Genomic DNA, 17,851 nt, shown 5'->3' on the forward strand with positions numbered 1-17,851 from the left:
AAGAAAAATGATGACCCGGAGGATCCTTCAAGCAAACTGACAGCCTCAGTTCTGTTCCTGTGAGCTGAGTGGAGGGGAGTGTGTCTCTTCCCTCCAATCAACTCACAGAGCTCATCTTACTGAGCTCTGCTGTGTGTAAATTCAGCTCTCCATCCCTTTGTTTCTGAACTCTCAGATAAGCTTTATACATTTTGAGTGGATGTAGAGAAGAGAAGACTTCAGATAAACAGGCACAACCTATGTAGGAGGATTTGTTTAATCGCTGTATACCACCTGCGGCTAGTCACTTTACTAAGTATATGTAAGGGCTTACAACCACTTTAAAGGCTTCCCCGGCACCTTCCACCTCATACTTTAGCCTGAGTAGCAGTCACTTGTGCAATCTGTATCCACAATTGGTGCTCTTCTATAGTAACCATGCCTTAGATCCAGCATCTCTTGGTCTACTTATGTGCCCCTTGAGAACGGAGTTCAACCTTCTACACATCAGCTCCAGCAATGGGTGTGTGTGGCCATACAAATGGCCACTAGATGCATAGCGACAGTGAAACCTGGACACTGTTTTACATCTACTTGTTTAACTCAAGTGAGATTTACAGTGCATCCCTCCTTCCTTACTTTTTCCTTGATGTCCTGCTTTTCAAACTAGACCGGACACTTTTATCATAATTAACTAGTTCCCTACCAGGCCAATTCTGACATTTCTCTCCTACATGTAAAAATCATAATTTTTCTGTGCAAGAATCTGCAATGTCTATAAAACACATTGAAATGAACATGAAAATTGATTGTAAACTGATGGTTCTGCAAGTGAAATCTGCACATCAGTTTTCAGTTTTTCTGCACATATGGCGTGAATGAGACCTTAATGATTTTTATACACCTTGTAGATTCATACGCAGGAAAAATCTGCACATGATACTAGTGTTGTGGTGTGAACAGGACACAGAGTACAAAATCAGTTACATTCCAAGCACGTTCCGGGAATGTAACTGTCACATTTCTTATACTCTCAACCAAACTGTCAAACCATCAATTGGCCATTGTCATATTTCAATCAAGTGCTGATATTACTTGTGAGCTAATATGGTGAAATTCAATAGTGTTGGCCATTGTCATAACTGCTCAAATCATGGCAGTTGAATATCAAACAGAGGCTAAGATGGCATTAATACTAATAATAACTGTAATAATAATAGTAATCATTAAGCCAAAAAAGGGAGTTATGTGCCAATAAACAAGATAAAAATATTAATTTTAGTAATAGTGTTACCAACAATAATAGTAATCATGATTTTGATTATTCTACTCTCGATATATTCTTTTTTGTAATCGTAAAACATATTTTATCTTGGGATTACCTGTTTGTACATAACGTTCTTGTGGTTTTTTTTTTGTTTTTTTTACGTATTTACCTGTTTTTTTCATATATCTGTTTTTTCTGTGTATTTTTCATACTTGTCCAATAGCCCTGAAGAAGGGAGAGTCCTTTTTCCAAACACGTGTTGGCTTGATATACATGTTGTTATTTTCAATAAATGCCTTTTAATCTACCATCAAAATTGCATTCTTTTGGACATTGGGCACTCCTTCTTTCCTATTATTCCAAGTCTGTGGAAACAACGTTAAGGCCATACCAGAAAGGCAGCAGTAGGGAGATGTCCCTCCAGTCAGTTGTGCCCAATGGTGGATACTGATGGTAAACCCTAAGAGGGTTTACTGCCAGTATCCACCATTGGACAAAACTGACTAGAGGAACATCTCTCTACCCACCCACACAACGAGCCATCTATGACCAGTGACTGATCCAGTCAGTCCAGCGTGATCTTCAGCACAAACAAGATACTAGGTGTCTCCAAGAACCCTGGTAGTTAGAAGTGCCTGTGCCTGCCTCTGAGCATGGTGAATAAATGGTTTCTCCACTCCACTAGTAATAAATGTAGCAAACAAAATATTAAAGTTTATATAAATCGTTACTCACGTTATCCTGTAATATAGGAACTGTATGAACAGGTATTGGTTGCCAGGCAATGGTAGTATTCCAGACTTGCCTGCCAGTAGGTGGGAACAAACCAGCAAGATTAGCTTGGGCGCTCATTAATGTACGATCCATATCTGTGCTTCTCACAAAAACCTATGGTACAAATATTTTATAATAGCATTATTATTGTTATTATCATCTGTTTGTTTAGCGCAAAGATATTCGATAAAGAAATATGGACTATACAGAACATTTCATATCAGTTCCTAAAGAAGCTACCACAGGCTTACTAACCTACAAACACAGCAAAGTCAGCTAACTGGAAGCCCTTAAAAGCAAAACTTCAGGGAAAAAAACAAAACTTATTAATAAATAAGATGATTTTCCTTCATTTTTGCATTTTGGATTTGCTGATGGGCAGAAAAAACATCAGGTTTTAAACTTTTAAGGACCTATATGGTCTTACCATGTTCAAGACAACATTCTTCTATTTGTTTATGAAGAAGCACATTTTTTTAATATTTAGGGTCCTGGCCAGAACTGGGACCCATTCTTCTTTTTTTTTTTTTTTTTTTTTCTTTTTTGTTAGAAAGGTATCAAAATAGAATCAGGGATCTAAGTGTATACAAAAAGTGAAGTCTAAAGCTCATGCAGTCGATTGTGTGCAAGGACATATACAGTATGTGTGTTTTTAAAGGGTGCTGTTAAACAGTGACAAACCTTTCAGAGTCTACAGCACAATAACACTCCCAAAGCAACAGCATATAACAGTATATTACACAGACATGTCAACCTGAGAGAATACTTGGTTGGGTGAAAAGGATATGGGGTGCTTTATAGACAGTGGCCATTAGCCACCAGCATAATATGTACCCCCATTCTGAAGCAAGCCAATTTATGTACAATACCACTGATTTCAACATGTGGCAGGTTTTTTATACTTTGGAGAGCAATGGAGAGTGGGTATTTCAGGTCAGCTCTGAATTGAGTTTGTGCAGGCAGGGTGAGAATCAGAGAGCACAACCTACCCTCAACATGTACATACCCCATGTACATAACATACCCCACCATGTACCTCATTAGACTCGGCACACCACATCAGTCACTAAAATGTACTCAACATTTCATATCATGCACCCACTTACACTCAGCACACAGCAACATGCATATCAGACACACTTAATATTCCATATCATGCACACTGTTACAGTCACCATCAGGGGCGGACTGACAACTCATGGGGCCCCCAGGAAATAGGGGATCATGTGGCCCGTGTCCTTGCCCAAACTCAAAAAAGCCTATGAAAAAGGTACCAGGGGCATCTCATGGGGCCCCCTACTGACCCAGGGCCCTTGGGCAGTGCCCGAGTTTCCAAATGGTCAGTCCGCCCCTGGTCATCATGCATCCTATATGCACAGAACAGTGCATCTTACACCTCGTTACATTCAGCACCTTATTTCTGTGCCAATTACACCAAAATCTTTCTGTTCCTCAGGTCTCCCCACCAGTCTCCTCACATATCACTAATTTACTAACAGACATACTGTATTAAAGTATAACTAAAGGCAAAACTTTTTTTTTTTTTAGCTTTGGATGGAGTGAAGAGGAATTAGAACACATGCCAGGTTTTATTGCTGTCTGTGCCCCCATTAGGGATAATCTGCCTCTCGATTTGTCCTGTTTACCATAATCATTGAAATTGCAAGTAAAAGAAACCACAAAATTTAGGTAGTCCTCAGAAAAGTAATAAAAAAATGTTTCAATAGGGACACTAGTTCTGATGACCTGAGGGTCCCCAAGGAATCCCTTAACCACTTGCCCTCCAGAGGATTTTCCCCTCTTCTTGACCAGGCCATTTTGTGAAAAGGTGCTGCATTATTTTAACTGACAATTACATGGTCATGCAACTCTGTAAATGAATAACATTTATGTAAAATTTTTCCCCACAAATAGAGCTTTCTTTTGGTGGTATTTGATTACCTCTGTGGTTTTTATTTTTTGCGCTATAAGCAAAAAAAGACCCACAATTTTGAAAAAAAAACTAAAACAAAATATTTTTGACTTTTTGCTATAAAACCTATCCAATAAAAATTTTTAAAAAATCAAATTTCTTCATAAATTTTGGCCAAAATGTATTCTGCTACACGTCTTTGCAAAAAACAAAAATCCCAATGCATGTACATTATTTGGTTTATGTGAAAGTTATTGTGTCTACAAATGACAGCTGGGAATCACCGTCCGGGACCCGATGATTGACATCTCCAGCCACCAATAGCGGCACATGTAGAGCAACGAGCGCAGGGCACCACCTACCTGGAAATGCAAATTTTGAGCAGCTCTGCCACCCTGTAGCAGTATTTCTGCTATGCAGCAGAAGGCAAGTGGTTAATGTGCTAAGATTTTCTCACTTCCTGTTTTGGCTATGGGACAGGAAGTGAAGGTAAATCAATGGGACAAAGATGGCAAAAAATAAACTGACAGGTGTTATAACCCTCCCTTATTCTATCCAAAATGAAAATGTTTACCTATAAATGTTTTACTTTAACCACTTTTCGCCTGCCCGCCCACAAAATGGACGCCAGCTGCAGGATTTGTGCATTAAAGTTCTAAAAGTGTATTTTTTCCCAAAAATTTGCTTTGAAAAATCTCTGCTCAAATACTGTGTGACAAAAAATTGCGACAAACATTGTTTTATTCTTTAGGGCCTCTGCTTTAAAATAATATATAATCTTTGGGGATTGAAAGTAATTTTGTTGCAAAAAAAAGTTTTTTTCATGTAAACAAAAAGTGTGAAAAAAGGCTTGGTCTTCAAGAGGTTAGAAGAGTGAGTGAAGTGTGGCATAAGCTTCTAATGTCCTGGATAGTAGAGGCAACCCCTCAAATGACTCCTTTATGGAAAGTAGACACTCCAAAATATTTGCTAAGAGGCATTGTGAGTATTTTGCAGATCTCATTTGTTGCCACAAGTTTTTGGAAAATGAAGAAACAAAAAAAGAAAATGTATTTTTTTTCTTTTCCTTTTTTTAAAAAAAACCCTGTAACAAATTATATCTGCAAAATACTCACCATACCTCTTATCAAATTTCTTTGGTTGTCTGCTTTCCAAAAAGTGGTTATTTGGGGGGTTGTTTGTACTATCCTGGCATTTTAGGGCCTACGAAACTGTGATAGGTAGTGAGGAAGTGACATGAGGAAATATGCCCTGAAGGTGGTCATTGGATTTTGGGGGCCTGTATGTAGCTAGACTGCCAAAAAGCCTCTCGCGTGTGGTATCCCCATACTCGGGAGAAGTAGCAGAATGTGTTTTGGGGTATTATTCTACATACACCGATGGCATGCGTGAGCAATATATCATTTAACTGACAACGTTGTGTAAATAAAAAATAATTTTTTGTAATTTTCCAAACATTTGTGGCAAAAATGAAATCTTCCATAGACTCAAGAAGCCTCTCAGCAAAATCCTTGGGGTGTCTTGTGGTGGTTTATGTAAGGATATATATTATTTATAAAGGGCGTGTCCCTTTCCCTTAGATGAAATATTACAGTGCCTCCAGCCGTTAAAATACGGCAAATATTTAGTAAACCAATAATTTGGACACCTTGATAATTTGATCACCACTTATTATTATACCTTGAATTCTTTTAGCCAATATGATTTCGTACCATACACACAAAATTTGCCTTATAATAGATAAATATAAAAATTTATTTATGTACAAAAATTATATATATATTAACACAAAACACAAAAGACTGGTGATAAATGAATATTGGTACACACAATCAAGAATATATCCTACCAATGTAAGACACAATAATAAAGTTTCTAACTAATTACATCAATACAATTTTTAAATGATCTGATTATTTATTAAATTTATTAATAATTAATAATTTCAAATATCTCAAAGGTTATATTCTTGCAAGCCGTGGCCATAGGATTGCAAGAAGCAAGCCCTTGATATATGATACTCTGGTTATTAATATTCAATAAATTATGAAATATGAAAAAATTTATAATATGGCAATAAACAATTTTTAACAGTAAAATAGGATTTCTCTACATATATCTAACTACCCAATATTGTTGTGATACACTAAGATAATTTTATGATTCCACACAACAGAGAAAATAGGTTAATACAAAATCAAATAAACATCTCACCACACCCGGAATTCAGACTAGGCAACTCTCCCGTGGATTTAGCTGGCAGTGGAACGCCTTTGGACTGATATATAGGGCAAGTGAAAGATTCTCAGTAGGGGAGAATGTAGGAAGTTATAAGATTAGAGGTTTAGGAATTTAGTTAAAGTTTTAGGAAGTTTTTAAAAGATGGAAGAGTAGTTGTTCAGCAGAGATCTTCTTCTTGATCAGGTCTTTCCATGAGGTTTTTTATGAGGGTTTTTTTTTTTCTTAAAGCACAAGGGCTTTTATATCCACTAGTCCATTGTTCTAAGATACCTTCCCACCAGGCTTCCTGATTGGCTAGTTGAGAAATGTGTGTACATAAGCTATTTCTCACCTGCCCGCCAGGTGGCGGTCATGTATCACAGAACAATGTGAGTATTTGAGATGACTCATACCTTGGGTGGAATCTTCAGGTAATTTCAGGAATTAAATATACGGCTCTTTCCAGATATAGCAGTGATCATACCTATACTATTCTAAATAGGGACCATGGAATATAGGTGTATATTCAGTTATTCCTCCTTGAAGTACCATCCTGTTTGTTTCCTGATAAGACATGTAACTAATGCTAGTCTATAATACATCTTACTTCCCATCATCTCAATACTCAAATTAGTGATATATAGTTCCCATTGCTGAGTATTAGTGGTGTTTAAAATCTATAACATCTTATTTATAATCTGTTTTTGTAGTATATTTTTGTAATTATATACAGTGAACTTTTAGACTTAAATGTCCTGAATTTCACCTCTTTGTTTCAGAATCAACATTTTCTCTGTGTAGGAAAAAAACTCTCTATTTGCCTGGCCCTTGTATTGGACTCATGGTAAACAACTGTTAATGCTTTCACCCTTGGTGAACAATAGTATATGGTAATAGTTTCAGAGGTCTGTTGGTTCATCACACTCTACAAGGTTTGGGTAAGCTCTCAGACAATCAGTTTGGTTCCTCTATTGTCATGTCCAGACCTTGTATATGTTTACCTGCTTATTGAAGTCTGAATAATGGTGTTTGATCACCTGTAGAACTTCAAAATAGTATTGTCTCTAGGAGGAAAGAAAAACAATCCCTTCACCCATTACATTTCTCTAGCTAGATGGTCATTCGACTTTCCAACCAAGACAAATTAACCCCTTAACATCCGGCTATGCTGACTTGATGTTATATAGGATTATGTCTTGATAAATCATGTTTTTGAGACATAATTCAAAAGCCCACAACAGTCTACTTTCCAAAAAGGGGTCATTTTGGGGATCTTTGTACTGCCCTGGCATTTTAGCACCTCAAGAAATGTGATAGGCAGTCAGAAAGTAAAAGCTGCATAAATTCCAGTATACTGTATATTATTATTATTATTATTATTATTATTATTATTATACAGTATTTATAAAGCGCCAATAGTTCGCTCAGCGCTGTACATTACAAAGGGGGACAGAACATGTGACAGAACAATACCAATACAATGCAAAACATGAGGGGATTGAGGGCCCTGCTCTTTCAAGCTTACAATCTAGGAGGGAGGGGATGGTGGCACAGGAGGAGATAGCTGTGGGGGATGGAGTGGTAGGAAGAGTGGAGGAGGTTGGTCAACTTAGCAGGGGGTGGGGTAGGCTTCCCTGAAGAGATGGGTTTTCAGGGTGCGCCTAAAGGAGAGGAGAGTAGGTGATAATCTGATGGGTTGGGGGAGGGAGTTCCAGAGGATGGGTGACACCCTGGATAAGTCCTGGAGGCGGGCATGGGAGGAGGAGACCAGGGAACTAGAGAGGAGGTCTTGTGAGGAGCGGAGTGTGCGTGCTGGGCGGTACTTTGATATTAGGTCAGTGATGTAGTTCGGGGCAGTGTGGTGGACGACTTTGTACGTCAGTGTTAGGGTTTTGAATTTGATCCGTTGCGCAATCGGAAGCCAGTGGAGGGATTGGCAGAGGGGGGTGGCGGAAACGGAGCTGTTGGAAAGGTGAATGAGTCTGGCAGCTGTATTCAGGATCGACTGAAGCGGGGATAGCCAGCGGCGAGGCAGGCCAGTGAGGAGGGAGTTGCAGTAGTCGAGTCGTAATATGATGAGGGAGTGGATGAGCTGTTTAGTAGTTTCTGGGGTTAGGAACGTGCGTATTTTGGCGATGTTGCGGAGGTGGAGTCTGCACGAGTTTGTTAAAGATTGGACTTGGGGCTGGAAGGATAGGTTGGAGTCCAGAATGACACCAAGTACTCTGGCCTGCAGGGTGGGTTTGATATTGGCATTGTTGGATGTGATGGAGAAGTCAATGGGGGGTGGGGTCCGGGCTGGGGGGAAGAAACTCGGTTTTGGAGAGGTTCAGTTTAAGGAAGTGGAGCGACATCCAATCTGATATGTCGCTCAGTAGGTGTGTGATTCGGGCAGAGACCGAGGGGGTGAGGTGGGGGGTAGAGAAATAGATTTGTGTGTCGTCGGCATAGAGGTGGTAGTTGAAGCCATGAGAGTGTATGAGTTGGCCAAGGGAGGAGGTGTAGATGGAGAAGAGAAGGGGCCCAAGGACAGAGCCTTGAGGGACCCCAACAGAGAGGGGGAGTGAGGGGGAGGTGGTAGCATTATAGGTAACGCTGAAGGAGCATTGTGACAGGTAGGATGAGAGCCAGGAGAGAGCAGAATCTCTGAGGCCGAGGGAGTGTAGTTTTTTGAGGAAGAGGGGGTGGTCGACTGTGTTGAAGGCCGCAGAGAGGTCAAGGAGCAGGAGCACTGAATAGTGGCCATTAGCTTTGGCGGTTAGAAGGTCGTTGGAGAGTTTGAGTAAGGCGGTTTCGGTGGAGTGTAGGGGACGGAAGCCAGACTGTAGGGGATCGAGGAGGTGGTTGTCGTTGAGGTGAGAGCATAGGCGGGTGTAGACGAGGCGCTCAAGGAGTTTAGATGTAAATGGGAGATGGGTCTGAGGTTGTTCGAGTCATTGGGGTCCAGGGAGGGCTTTTTAAGTATGGGAGTGATGTGTGCATGTTTCAGAGGGGAGGGGAAAGTGCCTGAGGAGAGGGAGAGATTGAAGATGTGGGTGAGGGAGCGTAGGATGGAGGGGGAGGGAGGTCGTAGGAGTTGTAAGGGGATAGGGTCGAGGGGGCAGGTGGTGAGGCGGGCATCAGAGAGCATCTTGGAGACTTCCTCGATGGTAGTAAGGTCAAAGGTGTGGAGTGTTGGGGGAGCTTCAGTATGAGGAATGTAGGGTGGGGTGGAAGTGGAGGTCAGAGCAGTGGTGGGGCCGTGGGAGAGGGGTGATGATGGGGTAGCTGAGTGAGGGGGAACTGGGTTGGAGGGAGTTTGAGCAGCGACAAAGTCCCTGCAGGTTATGTCGAGGGGGAGGGGGGATGAGGGGGTAGCTGTGTGAGAGGGGATGGGTTGAGAGGGCGTGTGAGTTGCGGCGATGTCCTTGCGAATTGTGTCAATCTTGTTTTTGAAGTGATTGGCAATCTCAAGGGCGGTGAGTGAGGTGCTGGGTGAAGGTGGGGGTGGGGAGAGTAGAGAGTTGAAGGTGGAGAAGAGTTGGCGAGGATTGGAGGAGAGGGTCTTGATGAGGGTCAGGAAGTAGGCTTGTTTGGTGTGGAAGTGTCAGGAATGGACTTGCCAATAGTGGTGGGACTCACCTGCCTTGTGGGCTGCAGTACCAGGGCTGGCCAGTGGGTGCCCTCAACAACCAGAGGTTCACTTTGGCAATTAGCCATCATCTGGGGCTGATTGCAGGTGTATTTAAGGGATGGCCAGACCTGCAGTCTGTGCCTTGGTTTGTGTTTTTTTTCCATGGGCCCCTGTACCTTTTAAACCTGTGTTCCTGATTCCTGTAGTGCGTTCCTTGTTGCCGACCCTGCCTGTTCTGATCCATGCTGACATTCTCCTGCTCTGACCCCCGGCTCGTCCCTGACCATCCTTCTGCCTGATCCTCTGTACCGTGCTGCCCGTGAGTTACTGAACCCGGCGTGTGACCTGACTACCCTTGTCTGCTGCTTGTACCGTGAGTGTCCCCACCGTTACTGACCCGGCTAGTCTGACCACGTCGCTCCTGACTGTCATCAATCCATCCCGCTCGGACCTGGACCTGCCAGCACTCTCTACCACAGCCGGAGGCACTCAGGGGTCGCGACCTGGTTCCAGTCTGCACCAAGTCCATCCCCACCATCAGGGGCCCTGGTGAATAGCAGGCTGGGACTTAGACCCCGCGCCCTGAGGAAATCCGTGCTGTGGGCTTGGCCTGCCTGACCACTCCATCTCTCCAGCCCTGACTGCACTGTGTACCTATTGGTTTGTTTGTTTGCACTGTGTACCTATTGGTTTGTTTGTTTGCACTGTGTTACCTATTGGTTTGTTTGTTTGCACTGTGTTACCTATTGGTTTGTTTGTTTGCACCGTGTTACCTATTGGTTTGTTTGTTTGCACTGTGTTACCTATTGGTTTGTTTGTTAGCACTGTGTTACCTATTGGTTTGTTTGTTAGCACTGTGTTACCTATTGGTTTGTTTGTTAGCACTGTGTTACCTATTAGCTTAAGGTTAGCTTGTTTGCACTGTTTGTTTATTTGTGCAGCTAATAATAAATATTATTATTATACCATACCTGAAGTCTGCGTTTCCCTGTGTCAGTCCACACACCTCTGGTCATATCCGGATCCCTAACAGGAAGGCAGATTTGTAGTGGGTGAAGACTTGTTGGGATTTTGTTTTGCACCATAGTCGCTCCAGGGCACGTGTCAGGGCTCCAGGGTATGACCAAAGGTATGTGAACTGACGCAGGCTTCAGATATGTTATAAACAATATAATTTATTAACACTAACAATACATAAACGCAGTGCAATACTAAAACATAACACAGAGCAAACGAACCAAACCACCCACAGATAACAATACATACAATGCAAGCGTCGTCAGGCAGGCCGGGTCAATAACAATCAGGCAGGTAGGAACAGGGGGAGCAGGCAGAGAGTAGTCAGGTCACGAGCCGGGTACAGCAACTAACGGGCAGGTAGGTACAGGGGGTCAGGCAGAGAATGGTCGGGGTCACAAGCCAGGGATCAAACAGGAGAAGTCAGCAGAGGTCCGGATCAGGCAGGGTCAGCAACGAATCAGTCAGACAGGAACAGGGATGCAGGTAACAAGATACAGGGGCCCATAGAAAAGCACACACCAAGGCACAGACTGCAGGTCTGGCCATCCCTTAAATACACCTGCATAATCAGCTTCAGGTGTTTGGCTGACTACAGGGTTGAGTCTCTGATTGCTGAGAGCACCCGCTGGCCAGCCCTGGTACTGCAGCCCACAAGGCAGGTGAGTCCCACCATTACTGGCAAGTCCATTCCTGACAGCACGACTGCGTCGTTTGAGGGTTTTGGTGTGATCAGTCTGCCAGGGCTGGAGCGGTCGGGGTCTGATGTTGCATGTGGTTAAAGGTGCTAGTGAGTCAAGGGCTGTTGACAGCGTGTTGTTGTAGGCAGTCATAGCCAAGTCGGGGCAGGACAGGGGGAGGATGCTATCATGGAGTTGATCAGCTGCAGAGTGGAGGGGGGCAGGGTTGAGGTTGCAGAGGTTACGGCTGGTAGTAGTGTGACATTTGGAGGGGTAGGCGTTGAAGGACGAGGAGATAGAGAAGGTAATCATGTTGTGGTCAGAGAGAGGGAAGGGGGTGTTAGTGAGGTTGTGGGGAGTGCAGCGGCTGGAGAAGACAAGATCAAGGATATTACCGTCGGAGTGGGTGGTGGATTGTATGCACTGTGCAAGTGTAAAGAAGGAGGTTAAGTGGAGGAGATGGGATGTGTCCGGGTTGTCGAGGTTGACAGGGATGTTGAAATCCCCAAGGATGATGGTGGGTAGCTCAGAGGAGAGGAAGAAGGGTAGCCAGGAGGAAAAGTCATCCAGGAAGCGGGGTATAGATCCAGGAGGCCGGTATATCACAGCAATCTTCAGGGGGGTTGGGGAGAATAGTCTGACGCAGCGGGCCTCGAAGGAGGAGAAGGATAGGGAGGGGGGGTTTTGGGAGGACTCGGAAGATGCTCTGCGGTGACAGGAGCAGACCAACCCCACCACCTTTACGACCGTCAGGTCTGGGTGAGTGGGTCCAGGTGAGACCTCCGTAGGAGGGTGCAGCAGAGGAGGTAGAGTCAGTGGGCTGGATCCAGGTTTCTGTGATTGCTAGGAGGTTGAGGGAGCAGGAAACAAAGAGGTCGTGGATGGCGGTAAGCTTGTTGCACACCGATCGGGCATTCAGGAGTGCACATGAAAACGGGGGGGAGATTTTAGGGAGCAGGGGGACAGATACTAAGTTGCGGGGGTTGCGGCAGGATGTGGAGGCAGGAGGGTGTTGTGTGGGTGAGGGGGGTGGTGGAGGGCCAGGATTCGGGAGATGCCCCCGCGGATAGGAGGAGGAGAAGGGTGAGAAAGGTGGCATGGGAGCGGGATGTGCAGGAGCGTGAGAAACTACTAGTGGAGGTGTTCGGGTCAGAGGGAAAGTGGAGTAATAGGAGGAGGTGGTGGGTGCCGTAGAGGGGTGAAGGAAGCAGTGAGGACACAATATACAATTGTTTGGGAGGAGCAGAGGGATATAGTGAATGGATTTTGGGAACGAAGGAGAGGAAAATGAGAAGGAGGAGTGGAAGAGGCATTTTGGGGAGGTGAAGAGAGCAATAGTAGGGAGATGATAGCAATGAGGGGGATATGTACAAGTTTTGGGGTGGAGCAGAGGGGTAAGGAAATGAGATTTGGGAACAGAGGATAGTAATATGATAAGGAGAAGAGGGGGCGTATTATATAAAGGTACACGGAGTGGGACTCAGGTATGTAAGAGAGGTTTCCCAGGGTGTTTGCTTGCAGTCTGTCCAGCGTGCAGTAGTTACTTGTTGTTGTTGTGTCTTCCTGCTGCTTAAGTTCAACTGCTGTGTTTAACTGCATCGCACTCAATCAGAAGCAGCACCCCCATCAGACTGTGCCCCCCATCAGAGATCTCCCCCCATGAGCTGATCTAAATTTATAGGGAGATGCTCAAATGAGCATTTAACTCCACCCCAATTAGAAGCTGATATGGATCATATGAATAGTGGGGGATGTTTCACAGGGAGCAGGCTACAGTCATAAACTGGGTGCAGCTAAAGGTGAGGACTGGTCAACATATACACAAATATAAATACACCATTAGTTCTGAATATAACAGGAGTCAATGCGTTTTTGGGTTAAGAGTGGAGGCAGGAGAGATGCATTTACCCAGAGGAAAGCAGCAGGAGTCAATGCGTTTTTGAGTTAAGAGCGGAGGTAGGAGAAAGATGCATTTACCTGTGAAAGTAGAGAAGGCATAATTAGACTGCTGTGTTTAACTGCATCACACTCTTTCAAAGCAGCACTCAATCAGAAGCAGCACCCCCATCAGAGACTGTGCCCCCCATCAGAGAACCATACAATGTATATACCATACATTGTAGATGCTATAACTTTCACACAAATTGATATACACACATTGGGATTTTTTTTAACAAAGACATGTAGCAGAATACATTTTGGCCTAAATTTATGACTAACTTTGAGTTTACTGGATATTTTCTAGAATCGAAAGTAGAAAATATTGTTTTTCAAGATTTTAGGCATTTTTTCATTTATATCACAAAAAATAAAAAACCCAGTGGTGATCAAATACCACCACAAGAAAGCTCTATTTGAGTGAAAAGAAAGGACATCAATTTCATTTTGGTACAGTGTTGCACGACCACACAGTTACCAGTAGAAAGAGTTCAGTGCCAAATAGCAATAAATGGCCTGGTCATGGGGGGGGGGGGGGGGGGGGAAATCCTCTGGGGAGCAAGTGGTTATTATGGATGTCACATCACTTTCTGAAACTCAATTTATTGAAACGGCTCAGAATGTTTCCTCCCCCACCTGGCCCTTTCCGTGACTCTGTTGAGATTGATGGCACAACTATCAGCCCCTTCGGCCCCACATCCAATCGCTATCTAAATCATGCCACCTTAACATCTCCAAATCACACCCCTTCTTAACCAATGATGCCACAATGCTTCTAATTAACTCCCTGGTTATCTCTCACCGACTACTGCAACTTCCTCCTCATTGGCTTACCTTTACATAGACTATTCCCCCTTCAGTCCACCATAAATGTTACCCCTCTCTGCTGATCCTTCCACTGGCTTCTGCTCACCCAACAAATAAAATTCAGAGTACAAACAACAACTTGCAAAGTCACCCAAATCTGTGCCCCAGCTACATCACTAACCTAGTCTCAAGCTACCAACCAAACCGTTCTCTTCAGTCCTCACAAGACCTCCTACTCTCTAGCTCCCTCGTCACCTCCTCCCATGCTCGTTTCTAGGACTTCCAGGGATTCCAGAGCCTCTCCCATCCTTTGGAACTTCTTACCCCAATCTGTCTAACTATCTCCTACTCTCTCCGTCTCTATTCACCTTTAGGCACTCCTGATAACCCATCACTTTAGAGACTATCCTGCTTCTAACTAATATCTTTTTGCTTTCTGCACAAGCTCATCTCCATGTATATTTCCTTTTGTATCACATGACCCTCCCTCTTTAGGGTCATGTGACACCTATATTGATTTGTATTGTAACTATACTGTCTGCCTTTATATTGTAAAGCACAGAACACACTGTTGGTGTTATATAAATTCTGTATAATAGTAATAATATTTATACTCAGCATGTTACAACCTGCACAATGAAACTATTCAATATGCTCTGTTAAACCCAGCACTATGCAAAATGACATTTGTACTATTATTTTTTTTCCTGAAAAACAGTTGTTTTGCTTGGAAATGCATAAAAATAGCTTTTACGCTCAGCAAAAATGCTTCTTCCTGCCCTCACACTGCAGGGCCCTGTGCTTGCAGAGCTGAATAACAGCCACACCCCTCAGCACAAGTGTCTTGATATGCAGGCGTTTTGCAGAGAAGGGGGGTGGCATCTGACCAGGTCTATTACATTGCCAAAAGTGGGTCTTTTCTGGGACTTGTTGAATTGTAGTCTTATTAAGACACCTATTAGACACTGGTGTGAAAAGAAATGGAGATTGCTTTTACAATTCTATCATACTGTATATCAATGTCTGTGCCTTCCATTCAGCTTTAACCCTAGTTGCTTTTAGAGAGAAAAGTTAGTTTAACAGGTTTACCTCATGTCTGTTGTACGTTTCATTTAGAAACCCGGCATATCTCTTTTTCAGGTATTGTCCCAGTTCAAAATGTTGCTTCATTCCTAGCTGTTGACATACACAAGAAGTTTTCATGAAAAAAATCAGTGTGTGTTATTTTATTTTCACGCCATGCTGTTTTTATTCTGTTGACTTATTGCTATCACTTGGTAAAGGTCACACTATGACATTTTAATACTGTCCATAAAGCCGGATTGTAGTAACAAATAAAGAAAACAAATAAATAACATGACAACCTTACCTTGGTGTGTTAGCTTTGTGGATTAAACCTACACCGCATCTTTAGGTGACGTAATCAAGGAACCTGAACTGTGAGAAACATGTAAACTGTCATTGCTGGCCTGATTCTGAAAATCCTAATTGACTACCCTGGTCCAAGGACTTGAATGTTTTATTAGTCACTATCCTGGAACAAACATGTAGCAAGTAAACGTAGGACTCCTAATCTGCTTACTTCTTACAGGACAGTGACTTAGGCTTCTTTCACATGTGGGTGTTTCTCTCCGTTCAGTAGGAAGTCCGTGAGCACATCACTGCTCAATTGAAGTAGAACATGATGGATGTCACTTTTGTGACACCTGTGCCCATTCAGTTTTGGTTCACATTTTGACAGTGGACTGTGGCGGACCTGTGATGCTCTTTGGGTGGCCAGATGTACATGGACTTGTGTCTGTTTACACCAGGCTACCTCCACCATATTTAGGTCCGGAAAAAATTAAAAAGGATGAAATCTCGGACTAGGAGGTAGGCGGATGTAAACGGATGCAAGTCCTTTTAGTTCCACTTGCCTGTAGACCTGCATGGAGATTCCAATCAGGTCTGCCTGAGAAACTGACAGGCGGACCTGATAGGAAAGCCCATGCTAAAGGTGCCTAAAGCCTAGTACACACAATGAGAATATCGAAAGAATGATAGTCCGATTTATTTATTTTTTTTTTGGCAAAAATGAAGTTCCAAAAATTCTCGTAAGACAGAGTACAACATCCTGCGATATAACGTACTGTAATGTATTCTTTAGATTCTGAGCATGTGTGGTCTTGGTCACTCGATTTTTTTACAGATAAATACTATACTTATTAAACAAAAATTTCTCCTTCTGTTATCATTATCAGAAAATTTTAGAGCTTGTCGGATATTTTCGCACGAACTGTCGTGATTGGCTCTCCAAAGCTGTGTACCAATGATCAAATAATCAGATGATCGCTACAAAAGCGGTATTTTTAATCCAATATTCTCATATTTATGTTCAAGGCTTTAGAAATCACTGAAAGCATTGGGTTAGCATGGAAACCAGACAGTCAGAAGAACCTGTATATTTCCTTCACTTCTCATGTCTCATGTTTCCTTGGAAAACAAAAAAGTCAGCAATCAAAAACGTTTTAGGCTAAGTCATGCTATTCCTCTAGGTAAAACTAATTATTTTAATTTTTTTATCATTTATAAAGTCATGAATGAGGTGTAAGCTCCAGGGAGCAGGGCCATCGAACCCCTCGTGTATTGTATTCTTACTGTATTGTCTCATGTACTGTCCCCCACTATAATGTACAGCGCTGAGCAAACTTTTTGGCACTATATAAATACTGTATAATAATAACATTACAAGTCTGTGATATTGCAGACCTAGTGTGAGCAACTTCGTACACTGAACATTTCTTAAGAGTGGATTGACTTTGTTTTTAACTTTAGCTAAACTTAAAGACGTTGTACACTTTTTACTAAGATATTTTACTAAAATACACTTTTAACTAAAATGTCTTGTGATGATGATATATTATTAAAAAGAATGAATAAAATGATTATTGTGAGTTTCTGTACTTTGCATATTACTTTTTGCCTTTAGAAGCAATGGGTTAGATTTACTAAAACTGGAGCACTGCAGAATCTGGTACAGTTGTGCATGGTAGCCAATCAGCTTCTAACATTAGCTTGTTCAGTTAAGCTTTGGTAATAAAACCTGGAAGCTGATTGGTTCCTATGCAGATCTGCACCAGATATTGCACTTTCCAGTTTTAATAAATAACCCCCAATGTCTGTTCAGTGGAGCACTACCACAATGACATGGATGAGCTGCTGTAACACTTTTTAGCTACAGAAAGAAAGTGGTGATGCCACACTATTTTGTTCCATAGAAAGCTTTATGTGAATGTATAGCCAAAACATGTTTTGAATACAGTAGGGAATTTGTTAAGGGCCTAGGCCAGGGGTGGGCAAACTTTTTGACTTGAGGGCCGCAATGGGTTCATATATTGGACCCGGGGGCCGGACTAGCTGCTGGCCGGCCCAGCCACTACCATGCCATCCATAGTAAGTATAGTAATATTCCCCCATAGTAAGCATAGTAATTCATCACCTCTATAGTAATTCATTCCCCATATTGTGTCAATTCACTTACCTTTGCTCCGCGCGTTCCTCTCGCCGTGTTCCCGCGTCGTCCGGTCTTCAGGGCGGACTGTGAGAGGAGAGGAGTTCATCACGCTGCCCCGCCTACATCCTGACAGCTAATGTTTGCCACGCTC

General features: G+C 42.8%; 1 protein-coding gene across 1 annotated transcript in view; it reads right to left on the reverse strand.

Moving 5' to 3' along the window:
• Window positions 1–17,851, reverse strand: part of LOC149435315 (prostatic acid phosphatase-like) — a 94,008-nt gene that overhangs the window by 36,822 nt on the left and 39,335 nt on the right. The window contains exons 3-4 of the mRNA XM_089662802.1: window positions 15,297–15,383; window positions 1,982–2,134 (exon numbers count right to left, since the gene is read on the reverse strand). Coding sequence (XP_089518928.1) covers window positions 1,982–2,134; window positions 15,297–15,383 — 240 coding nt within the window. The remainder of the gene's footprint in view (window positions 1–1,981; window positions 2,135–15,296; window positions 15,384–17,851) is intronic.

The sequence above is a fragment of the Staurois parvus genome, unplaced genomic scaffold, assembly GCF_062004578.1.
Source record: "Staurois parvus isolate SC_StPar_1 unplaced genomic scaffold, SC_StPar_1.0 ptg001545l, whole genome shotgun sequence".
In the NCBI taxonomy this organism is placed as follows: domain Eukaryota; kingdom Metazoa; phylum Chordata; class Amphibia; order Anura; family Ranidae; genus Staurois; species Staurois parvus.